The sequence below is a fragment of the Lactuca serriola genome, chromosome 3 (assembly GCF_051521515.1).
Source record: "Lactuca serriola cultivar US96UC23 chromosome 3, Lser_US96UC23_V15, whole genome shotgun sequence".
NCBI classification, from domain to species: domain Eukaryota; kingdom Viridiplantae; phylum Streptophyta; class Magnoliopsida; order Asterales; family Asteraceae; genus Lactuca; species Lactuca serriola.
In genome coordinates, this window is record NC_136410.1 from 140,214,638 (window position 1) to 140,227,216 (window position 12,579).

Genomic DNA, 12,579 nt, shown 5'->3' on the forward strand with positions numbered 1-12,579 from the left:
TACCTTAGGTTTAAGAAGAAAGGTGATGATTTTACTATCTTTAGACTATTAGTTGGCCGATTTCACTATTTTGAGTCCGATTCCACTCTCTTTAGCCACCATCGTTCCATCAATGTGTTGTGTCTTTGTAGCAGAAGTAAGAAGCGTGTGAGTATGGCGTATATATGACTGAAATTTAGGGTTTTTAGAGGCTGAGAGGGTCGGGGTCTTGCTAAGATTTCGGTATTTCAAAATCAATTTAATTTTGGAAGGGACCGCATACCAATGAGATTATGAAATTGAATTTGTTAAACCAAAACTACTACATTCAGAGAAAGAGATGAAGAAATTGACATATGAAACCAAAACAAAAAATCTTCATCCAGGTGGTGGCTGATGGATCCAGGTTACGTAGAAGAAAAACTATAGGTTAAATGAGCACTGAATCACTACAAATTTTATGAGATTACATCCCTGATTTCTTGAATTTGGGGGCTGATTTATCGCTTGGTAACTCTTAATTGTTTCAAACGCTAGAGCAAGAATGAAGCAGATGGGGTATTAAGAGGCAGAAAAATGTATTTTTGGAACTTCACATACAAACATTGAGCGGGAAATTTCGCTGGGGAAGGGTTCAACAGCTGCCACGTAGACATTGGGGTACTGTTTTATTAGAAAAGATGTTAAATTTTAAGAGAGATATCATATTTACCCGATCGAAAAAGAATTAAACCGGCCAAAAAAACTAAATAAAAGACATAAAAGCATGGACCAATGTGCACCTCTAACGCTTTTAGTTTCAAAATGATGTAACGGGCCTAACATATTGGGTGACAATGCGACATATTGGGCTAATAGGCCCCATCAGTGAAGCCCATAAAGTAAGGATGTAGGATGTCGTCGTCAAGAATGAGAACCCTTTACCAGTCTTCACAATCTCTTTTAAACCCTAGGCCAATTATAAACCCTAAATATTTTCTCCCTAAAATTCCAACTTCAAACAGGCTAAACATCCCTGAAAAAAACGCTTTCAATGGATAAGCTCGAAAAGGCTCCAAAAGAGGTAAATCTTATTTCTTTTAAGTAATTCTTTTCTTCAATTAGTTATTTTGTTTATGAATTAGAAAAATCAATCACTGTCTTTTGAGTTTATATTATCAATCGACTAATTTCGAACTTAATACGAAATTGGAATGTCTATGCTATTCCTTCCATAAGTAGATTCAAATTTGTTTATAAATTTGGAACTCGATGTTCATGGAGCTTTCTTGATTTTAATCTGTTAGGTTCTGGTCGACATTGTGAAATTGGCACAAAAGCGAGAAATGAAAGGTAGTAATGGAGGCTGGAAGGAGTTCTTGGCTGTTTACGACAAGAAGATTGGGGTCAGCTTGAGTGATCCAGCAAGGAGGTCCACTGAAGCATTGATTGCTTTCTTGAATACATTCAGTGATATTGATGATTTGAAGGTTAGTGACATTCTTTTCAATGAAGCCAAGTTCCATGGAGATTCAGATGATAATAAACAATTTTTTTTCATCAGTTTTTTGATAAAGTGGCTGAGAAACATTACAGCTTGGAACATATCGAAAAGAAAACAGATAAATTATCCCCTGAACAGGTTTGTTATGACTTACTAACTTATGAATAAATGCATAAGGACAATTTTTGGTTTTTATTTTTAATAAACAGATGAAATTTTCACATAATGTGTGCCAAATGCAGGAGCTTGTCTACAAGACTATTGGTCATCCACAATATGCACAAAGTTATTCATTTCCATCATATGAGGAGGTTTATTGAATTGACATATATACCCTTTCTAACATACCAAATCTATAAAAAATAAAATCGGTTTATAAAATTTTAAACTTTTTAAGTGTTGTTACAGGGGTGGATAATCACAAAGGAGAGAAAAAAGGCTAAAGCAAATCGATCAAATGCAATGATTGCAATTGATTGTGAGATGGTGTTATGTGAAGATGGAAGTGATGCTTTGGTTAGGGTTTGTGTTGTGGATCGTGATTTAAAGGTAAAAAAAAAGTTAATTATGGTAACTGATTTTGAAAAGAAAAAGTCAACTATAATTTGTTGTTGACTTTTGTAGGTCAAACTTGATGAACTTGTTAAGCCTGAAAAAGCAGTTGCTGATTATAGAACTAATATAACTGGAGTTTCTGCCAAAGATTTGGAACAAGTTACTTGTTCATTACAAGATGTACAGGTGAGAGGGTAAAAATGTAAATTTTTGAAACTATTTGGTAATTTACTATTTTGTCCCTGAACGTGATGAGTTTTTTCAAAAGGATTCTATGAAGAAGTTGCTATCAAGAGGAACGATTTTGATTGGGCATAGTTTGAATAATGATCTACAAGGTAATAATAATAATAATAATAATAATAATAATAATAATATGATTCATGAGTGTTTCTTTTTGACTTAATTGAGAAAGTTGGACATTTTACGAATTTACCCTTGTTTAACTTTTTTATTCAGCATTGAAGATAGATCACACAAGAGTAATCGACACCTCTCTTGTCTTCAAATATTGGAGTGGCTCCAATTTCAGGAGACCATCTTTGAATGATTTGTGTAAGGCAAGTTTCGAATACCCAAAAAGACGTAAATGCCCTTGTCACTTCCATCATTGAAAATTGCCTTAGAAAGCTAGTTCAGTCTTGTCTATTTCCATAGTTTTGAAATATTAGATTCTTTTTTCACTATATGAAGAAACTTGCAAAAAGACGTAAATACCCTCATTTGTTACACATGGCAGGACATGAGTCACATAACGTTTCAATGAGACAAAACTGTAGTTTTTATTCCCACCCAAAAAAGTGTGTAACAAGGGTCACTCTTGTTATGTTCTGTGTGCAAAAAGACATAAATGCCCTTGTCATGTTTGCAGTCAGTTTTGGGATATGAACTTCGAAAAGAAGGTGAACCACATGATTGTTTGGAGGATGCACGTGCAGCAATGAAACTTGTAATTGCCAAAATAGAAACTGGAGTTGATAAAAATATACCCTTGAATCAAACTAACGTGAGTTTTTTAATTTGGTTTATATATTTATTTCCTAAAATGCCCTTTGATTGATCATTTAGTTGCAATTTCAGGTGGTTGAAGGTTCAGATGCAATGAAGTTACTTTGTCACCGCATACCAGTCGCCATTCCTGGAGAAAAATTACTTGAAATTATTCCTGGAGACTTCACAATTGAAGTGAAGGTTTGATAAAATGAATTTTATTCTAATTAATTTGTTTATTTTTTTTCATAAAAACAAAATTAATGAAAGTATTTTTTGTAGGAAAATAAGAAAGGCAAAGGAGACAAGTATTCAGCTTTAGCAGTTTTTAAGAATAAACAGGAGGCAGATAAGGTGTACGAGGGTCTTAAGGGTGATGAAATTAAAGTAAGCTACTAAAATTAAATAATTATTTTAAACTATTTAAATTAAATAATCAACTTATTTTTGTAATAATTTTTTTTTCAGGATTCATCTGGGCGTCCACAGAAGTTGATTTTATTTAAACTGGAATCAGGTCTAGGTGGCAGTTTGTATGTGAGGAAGATGGTCCAACCTGGCGGTAGTAATGTCCAGGTGGCAGCATCGAATAAACGGGGAGCCGAAGAAGAGGTGCCAGCTCAGCATCACAAGAAGCTAAAGACAGAAGATGAGACGATGGAATTAAAACCACAAACAGTTGTATGTGAACATTGTGATGGTTACTTGAAAGAGATTGAAAGCTTGAAGAAAAAATTAAGTGAAAGAGATCAAGAAATATCAACTTTACACAAGATTATTGTTTCTCAAGCAAGAAAACAATCCGGAATTTGACTGACTTTGACTTGGTTACATATGAATTTTGTTTTCGCGTTTTGAAATTTTGGGTCAAATGTGGTTCAAATTTACTATTTATTATAACAATTGTATTTTCAGATTATTTCTTATCTATCATGTTATACCATATTTGGAAAGTCCCATCAAAAGTTAAAAAACAAAAGTCAATAACAATCTTTCATGGTCAATTTGACAACATCATTAAAAAAAAAAATAATCAGTCGCTTAAATCGTCTTCATCATCTCCAAATGAAAAAACGGAAGCATCAGCAGCAATGGCCTTAATATCACCAGGATTCAAATTTGGAATGGGTTTGGGTTTATCAGCCTCATTTTTTACAAGTGTGGGGTTGCTATTTAAGGAAAGTAGTTGGGTTTTTTTGTTCAAAGTTGTTACTTCCGATTCTATTTTGCCAGGTGGCAGTGCAATAGAAACAGTAGATTTGTCATCGTCCTTTTGATCATCATCATCATCATCACTGTCGGAAAACACATTCTCATCGGAATCCTTATTCCGGGCGGAATTGGAATTGGAAGGATTGTTGTATGAAGGTGAGGAATCATTGGAGCTTATTAACATCGGTTTGTCACTGGATTTATACTTCTCCGGAATCGTACCATCGTAATCAATCATTACTATCTCCACTTTGAACCCCGGAACCGGCAATTTTCTCTGCAAAAAGGGTAAAATGGTCATTTACCCTTACGTCCAACAAACAATATTCACAATTCGCGTAATACCTTGTCAAAATCATCAAAATCAGAACCCTGCAAAAGGACTCTGTTCTCCATCATTGTTGTATTTAGCCAACTGAAAAAGCAAAAATGATTTAACAATTTCAAGAATTAATTTTAATATAACAATAATTTACTGACCAGTAAAAATCTCCTTGTCGATCATGAAATTGGATCTTGAAGTCACCGGTCAGCTCGGTCAGCCCACGCTCCCCGGGCAGCGCGAAAACCACAATCCCTTTTTTCGGTGCACGGATCCAAAAATCTTCTGGCTGTAAAAATTAGTTACTTTTATATTTATTTATCGGGATTAAAATGTATAAATCCAATAATAATAATTACCATAAGATTCTTTGTTTTTGGATGCTTTCTTGTTGTAAATAGAATCCCTGTAATGAAAAGTAGATATCAAATGGAGACACAACACAAAAGAAATAACAACATTCCTATTTATTTCTTGGATTAAACCATTAAAAAAAATGAGTAAATTACATGAATGGTCCCTATGGTTTGGGGTAATTTGCACATTTGGTCCCTAACTTGTTTTTTTAACTCGGAAGGTCCCTACTGTTTGTTTTTGTTGCGAGTTTGGTCCGTGTCTTACCTAAAAAGACTATTTTGCCCTTGATTTTTTAATTTATTTAAATAAAAACACCCTAACCCGACTTTCACCTCACCTTATCTACCCCACCTTATTTAAATAAATTAAAAAATCAAGGGCAAAATAGTCTTTTTAAGTAAGACACGGACCAAACGTGCAAATGACCCCAAACCATAGGGACCATTCATGTAATTTACTCTTACAAAATCATACATATTACACATACCATTATGATCAGATACAGTCAACGAAGGTCTGACCCAATAAGGGCATTCATGAAGCCGGAATCCCCTTAGCATGCACCTGAAAAATAATAACTTTCAGTAATTATTATTTCATGAAGAAATAAGTAAAAAAGAATAAAAAGAGTACTTTATTTTATTATTTACCTCCTGCCAGGTGGACTTTCCCCATTAAAATCTCTCAAGATCCGCTCAAAGTAGCTTACATATCGCTACAAAACGAAATATCATTAATCATTAATTGTTTATATTTATAATTCCTAAAAGAATTTAAGAAAAATAAATAGATAACTGACAATTTGGCTTGGAAGTATTAATCCTTTCCCATCTACACATCTTCTTTGGTTATAGTACTCAATACACTCTTCTGATGTTGGGAAAAACTGTAGAAGGTGTTTGATTAATAAAAGGAGAAAAAGAAACAAACTTTGATGAAAGATATGTGTAAAATAGTAAAGGATTAAAAAGTAAAACTTACTTTTAGAAATAAAAGAAGACTACAAATCATTAAACCAGTTCTTGCTTTTCCAGCTTTACAATGAACAACCACAACATTGAGAATGTCCTCCTTTAACCATGAGTAAGCACTTTGACAAAATAATGGTATTAAGTGAATTGGGGGGCAATTATGGTCATTAAATGGAAAAGATGCAACCTGCAGTCAGATAAAGATGGAAAAATCTGCAAGATCAGTTGTCTGCTTTGATATGAGCTCTTGTTTGTGCAAAAAGACGTAAATGCCCTTCTCATATTGATCATGGAAAACAGCATACCTTTCCTGCAAATAGTGAAGCATCGTAGAGTCTTTCTGAACAAAGATTATACACTTTGTATCTATCCTGCAAAGCAAAATTAGATATCAAGTTCCATAGGTTAAAGCAAATTGAGGTTATGGGATGAGATGATGATGATGAAAAGCCAAAAAGGGTTATACCTTATGATGAGTTTCAAAGAATTTGATTACTTCTTCCATATGATTCCTGTAGAATCCCTGTATTTTAGCTTTAAGACATTCATTAGAAAGAATGGAAAAAAGTTGATTGTTTAAGCTTTGTGGTTGAGTTTAGTGGTTGTTTACCTCAAAATAACCAAAAAGACCAGAACTCATATCGCCAGCTGGAAACCCCATTGCGATTATGTTATCAGTAATATAAGTCAAATCTAAGTCAAACCCTCCTTCTTGGTATCTTCGTTTGTTTTGGGAGACCATATGGCGTGCTCTAACTTGAACTACTTTCACTGCACCCAAAGATGCGTCAACTAAACCTTTTCCAACAGATTGAAGAACAGCTGAAGGTGAAGATGCAGATGGAGATGGGGTAGAATTGTCATTTGGAGCAGAGGATTTTGAAGAAAATTGCAAACCAAACCCACTTGCTATTCGTGCAATGGCCCACTTTCCAGTGTTTTGACTTTGAGACTGTGAAGTGTTTTGTCGTGGTGATGTGGGTTTGGGAAAACTTGGAACTCCATCTGAAGATGATATGACAGGTGGAGTTTCCATGGAAGATGGTGTAGTTGTAGAATTATTAGTCTGCTCAGAGATGGTGGTTGCAGAAGTTTTATCATCCATAACTTCTGTTGGAGGTTGAGATGATGATGAGTTGGATTCTGAAGCCATTCTGCACATGAACAAAGTCTCACATATGAATATGATCAATGGTTTCCAAGTAAAACATATATAACTTCATTGAAACATCAATAACAGGTGTCATGCCTCCATTAATTTCAATAAAATTTAAGCATCCATTTGATCAATTATCGTTACTCCTATAGCACTTCATTTACTAGCTTGGAGCAGATATTATAAAAATGGAGAAACACAACATCAATGTTTGAATTTGAGGATACATATTTGAAAAAAAAAACACATGAAATGGAAGCATTCATCGTCTGATCAATGTTATTTTCCAATTTAAAACAAGCAGCTAGCGCATGACTCAATATATGTTCAATTCCGGTAACAAAATCTCACGCAAAAGGAACACTGTTCATAATTTACGACGAGTGATTCTGCTAGAAATGCACATCATATTATCGAGTAGCCATCAGTAATGTCATATGTAAGATAGTGATTCGATCAATGTCTCTTGTTTGCATAACTCAAAACCACCGAAATCATACGAAAAAAACGAGATGATCTGACGGATTTCTAAGGAGATGCGAGCATTTGAAATGAATGTAGTAGATCATAAGGGATCTGATTACTCACATAGATCGAACAAAATCCTCGGTATCAGTCGTGAGCCTCAATGGTTCTTTTATCCGATTTGCAGATCAAATTGGAAGCAAGAGTCAAAGGTACGGCAGAGAATGAAGCGGAATTGGTAGAGCGGTTGTCTCCGGCAACACGGCATGTATCTCCGACGATGGATCGGGAAAACCGGTTTTCGGGTTCAATTTGGCTGTAAGTTCTTGTTCTTCCACGTTTACCGGTCGACCTATGAGTCTGTGAGTATGCGTATTTTATTATCGCTGGGCTTCGACCCGACCCGAAAACTTTTCTTTTTTAAATAATAAAAAATCAGCCTTTAACGGGAAATGACCAAAATATCCATAATTTTTGACTTGGGTAATTGCGAAATATAGATTTTTTGCATTTGCTAGCAATTTGTTCTTTTTCCACAAACTTAGAATCTTCATAATTTTTTCATACAAATACTCTTTCTCCTAAACTTTTTTTCATTGTATTTTTTATACCAGAGATTTTTTGTGGACATATTACATTTTAAATTTGGATGTCGGAAATGCATACTTTTTTGAGCTCTAAAATAAGCTAGTTGAAAAATATGAAAAAAGCATAACTTTGATCATTCTTTGTAATAAGGGATTTTGATGGACATATTACACTCCCAATTTGGATATTGAAAAATCATTTTTTTTAACTCCAAAGCAGACTATTCGGTAAAAATTATAGAAAAAAAACTTTATATATTTCGCATACAATTTTGTTTTTACATACAAACTTCATAACAGTCTTCATGTCATTTAGGTTCTCCCAATCATTAGGACGACCTACAAAAATATAGAAAAAAATTACAGTCAACCAAAATTTTTACAGATGTCGACCTACCAAAATCTCAAAAACAAAAATACATTTATGTAGATGATGACCTACGAAAATTGTAGCTAGTTTGGTCATTTTCATTTTTCGGGTAATTTTTTTTAAAATTGTTATTATAGTCATTTTCTATCTTATATAATACAGACATGGAAATAATTATAACACTAATAAAAATTTATGGTAAAAAAGGCACAAAATTTATGGAAATAATTTTTTTTTGTTACAATGTTGATCATTACCCAACACTTAGTTGTCACTATTGATATGACATGACACACTAACATCATACCATTGGTTATGAATTGCTATTTAATTGTCACTACTGATATGACATACACTAACATCATACGGATTATGAATTGTTGACACACCATAATGACTCAAAGTGAAAAAAATGTACAAGACACTATGTTTTCAATTTTAATCAATTTTGACACTAAATTTTTTTATTTTTCTTTTCAATATTGACAATAATTTAAAAATTAAAAAAAAAAAAACAAAGAGTTACACTAAGTTTTCTAACTTTTTTTTCTTTCGATTTTGACTCAGAAATTTTAGCACTTTGCTTAGACTTTAGAAACATAAAAACAAGATTATTTTCTATTGCAACCATTAGGGGTCTTTGTTACTCTGAATTTCATGTTGAATCTAAAGTCTAAACTTACATTTTGACAAAGCACAAAATTTTGTGATTATGAACATTGTACTGCAAGAAAATTTGCAAGTAACACTAGAAATCTCAAACAATAATACATATAAAAAAACAATCATTCAATTCAAAACATATTCCTATATTTATATTTAATTTCGCCACAAGAGAAACACAATTACTTTCCAACATACATATAAAAATTACTTTCCTGACATACATATAAAAAGCAATCAAACTATCTCGAATCACAGTACAATAATAGATAAATATCAAGAACCCGCCATGAGCTCATTGATATAAACATAAGCCACCAATTGAGAGGATGCACGTTTATCCACCCCAACATAACTCATTCGCTCCATTTTGGTATCCATTGATGAAATCGTTCCTAATTAGATACTGCTTATCTGGTCCCTGTTAACATTGTTTGAAATACTCGGGTTCTCATTTCTGTATTTGACCGGGTAAGAAGCCATCATAGCAATCCCGCATTTACCGCTGCGTGTCCCAACCACGTTACGCTCCATCTTAAAGTACCCGTCCTCGCCCCAATTTGTCCCCCATGAGTTCCTAACAAGCCAATAGTCTTTCCCATTTTCGGTACCATATCCCACCACAACCACACCATGGTCCAATGAAGTCCCACACTTACCCGTAAATACACCCTAAGAAAAAATTTATAAACAATGATATCTTTGTTAAGAGTTGAAAAATATATTTATATATTTAGAAAAATATATTTGGATAATAATACTGGACAAAATACAAAAACAACACATATACTTTTAACACTCTATCAAGGATAAAATTTCATAGAAATCATTGTGGCTTATGGCTTGTATTTTTTATTTGTTTAAGACTATATTCGGCAGACTAGCTGGAAAGCTATCTGATAGTTTGGTAACTGAAAAGTTAGCTGCTAGCTGAAAAAAAAATAAAGGAAATTAAATATCCTCCTACCTTTTGATCATACCAATCCTCATACCCATTTAAATGATAACATGTGTCATATTATTATCATTAAATATACTTAAATTAGCATTAAATGTTACACATGTAACAATTTCATTGGGTAGAGGATATGTAAGAACAAAAAGTAGGAGAATATTTAATTTCTAAAAAAATAATGTTCTGTAAAAAACTAGTTGACACACTAGTTAAAAGATATAAAATGACATCAAAGATTATTCAAAATAATATGTTTTTTATAAATAATTAACGGTATATTTTGAGTAGTTTTTTAAAAATTTAACTTATAAACTAACTTATTGACTAGTTATCGACTTGCCAAAAATAACAATTTAAAAAAACTCGACAAAAAAAACATTACAAGTTTTTTTTGTTATTAAATTATAAAAAAATAAATGTAATCCGATTGAAAAATAAATAGTGGACAATTAATTTGAAACGAAGGTAATAGTTTTTAATGACCCCAAAACTATAATATAAAAACATTTAAATACTAAAAAATTTAAGATACTTAATCCATAGAGTTGTATTAAGTATTTTCTTTTTAATTCATTTCCCCTTGTTATATGAGATCCAAACCGTGATAAATAATACTATTTTTTCTATATATTAAAAAGACTTTGTCGAGTTATCTTAAAAAAACAAAAACAAAATAAGTAAATAAATAAATCAAACTGTTGCGCATGCAGAATTGCAGATAGATTCAACTAACCTCTGTATATAACTGAAAAGCCATTCCAGAAGCTTCGATTCCGACACTCACGGGCTGGTGCGCTACTGCTTTCATCAAAGCTTTCTCGTTCATCGGCGGAACATCTTCATACCCATCAATGCTAACAATTTTCGCTTTATTCTACAAATCAATTTCACAAGATAACGATCATGAAAAATCATAAATCATAAATCGTGTATTCATCATGAAATGTTGTAAACGGAATTCAGTTACTTACTCGAATCGGATCGCATTTATCGCCTACACCTTTGTAAGGATAGTCAGATTCGGTGTCGATTCCGCCATTAGAAACGATGAACTCGAAGGCGTAATCCATCGTTCCGCCATTGCAACCGCTGTTGTATTTATTGTCACAGTCAACAAGCTCTTGCTCCGACAAGCTAATCAGATCGCCGGAGACTATTTTGTTGATTCCCTCCACGGCCGCAACGGTTGAGAACGCCCAACAGCTCCCTGTACAATAACATCATTTAGGTTAACATGATTACAAAAAATTGGGTGAAAATTGAAAAAAAAAAACTCAGATTAATTAATTAATTAACAAATCATACCGCAGCTTCCTTGATTTTTGATCGGAGCAACGGCGCCACTTCTTCTCCAGTCAACTTCCACCGGCAACATCTCGTTTTCCTGAATCGCATACCGTTGGCTAATCTCGCCTCTCTTCACCTTAGCAATCCGACGATTAGGATCGGATTTCGTGCCTAAATACATGGAACGATACTCCTCGTTGGTGACGTCAGCAAACTGGTTTAAGCCGACCTTGTAAGTCCGGTTGCCGGAAGAATTGTGTTCATCGATGAACCTGAGGTTATCCTTGAAGATCTGAAACCTCTTCTCCTTCTCTCCCAACGCATTATATGCTTTTCCATGGCGGAGCAGCCACAACTCGTACGTACTCCTGATCTCCTCCTCTGTCCGGGTAGGTGGCGATTTCTCTACACGTAATTCACCGGAAATGTTACTTGTTGAATACGTCTGAGAGAAAATGAGACAGAAGAGAAAGGCATACGTAGTTGCAGCTGTTGTCGCCATTGTTATGAAGGAGAAAAGAATAGGGCTGTGAAGACGTAAAGGGATCCCGTTGGCTTTAAATAGACTAACTTTTCACCTACGTATAGTAAAATGCAAAAAAGTTATTTATTATTATAATTATAAAAAATATATATAGCTAATATCAACTTTTTTAATTTAAATCAAAAAATTAAATCTTTTTATGTCACGTAAATCGTTACACGAATGACTAAACTGTATGATAAAAGGAAAGTTTATTATATTAAAATGTAAAAATAAAAATACTTTTTACGAATAATAATAGTAAAACATTAATTTTTTTTTTTTTTTTTTTTTTTTTTTTTTTTTTTTTTTTTACAATTAACACATATATAGTGTAAATATATAACCGATCCATGGGTTTTATAATTTTTTTACGTTTGAACGAGGGCATGTTTGCTGATTATAAAGGTTCTATATGAAAAGTAAAAATAGACTCCTAAAATTTTAGAACCACGATAAATAGCAACAAATACTTATGAATTAGTAACATATAGCAACAAAATTGCTACGATTACAACGGATTATTGATAGATAAGAGATATATGAGCTACAGATTAGTGACGGATTTATGACTTATAATTTCGGGCCCCTTCATGATGTGCACCTTGTACCATGTCACACCCCCGACACCTCCTCATGACCAGCCTTCAGGGTGGATTTGTAGTGGTGCCCGGTGTGACACCACAACGTCTATTTTTCTTGTA

The 12,579-nt window shown here is 33.4% G+C and overlaps 3 protein-coding genes across 3 annotated transcripts; 1 reads left to right on the top strand and 2 right to left on the bottom strand.

Annotated features, from left to right (window-relative positions):
* Positions 1-901: 901 nt before the first annotated feature.
* Positions 902-3,952, top strand: LOC145093200 (small RNA degrading nuclease 1-like). The gene is made up of 12 exons (XM_079031267.1): positions 902-1,042; positions 1,266-1,448; positions 1,523-1,600; positions 1,705-1,773; positions 1,871-2,011; positions 2,087-2,203; positions 2,286-2,355; positions 2,477-2,581; positions 2,893-3,023; positions 3,098-3,208; positions 3,290-3,394; positions 3,476-3,952. The coding sequence occupies exons 1-12, from the start codon at positions 1,013-1,015 to the stop codon at positions 3,818-3,820; spliced, it is 1,485 nt and encodes a 494-aa protein (XP_078887393.1). The 5' UTR covers positions 902-1,012; the 3' UTR covers positions 3,821-3,952.
* LOC145093199 (phosphatidylinositol 3,4,5-trisphosphate 3-phosphatase and protein-tyrosine-phosphatase PTEN2A-like) lies at positions 3,953-7,831 on the bottom strand. The gene is made up of 12 exons (XM_079031266.1): positions 7,614-7,831; positions 6,480-7,023; positions 6,336-6,392; positions 6,175-6,240; positions 5,880-6,056; positions 5,698-5,784; positions 5,549-5,613; positions 5,386-5,462; positions 4,901-4,947; positions 4,700-4,830; positions 4,565-4,634; positions 3,953-4,496 (listed from the first exon to the last, which is right to left on the bottom strand). Exons 2-12 carry the CDS (start codon positions 7,020-7,022, stop codon positions 4,041-4,043), a joined length of 1,776 nt encoding a protein of 591 aa, XP_078887392.1. The 5' UTR covers position 7,023; positions 7,614-7,831; the 3' UTR covers positions 3,953-4,040.
* Positions 7,832-9,235: 1,404 nt separating this feature from the next.
* LOC145093201 (cysteine proteinase COT44-like) lies at positions 9,236-11,890 on the bottom strand. The gene is made up of 4 exons (XM_079031268.1): positions 11,371-11,890; positions 11,037-11,272; positions 10,799-10,939; positions 9,236-9,782 (listed from the first exon to the last, which is right to left on the bottom strand). Exons 1-4 carry the CDS (start codon positions 11,852-11,854, stop codon positions 9,510-9,512), a joined length of 1,134 nt encoding a protein of 377 aa, XP_078887394.1. The 5' UTR covers positions 11,855-11,890; the 3' UTR covers positions 9,236-9,509.
* Positions 11,891-12,579: the final 689 nt, after the last annotated feature.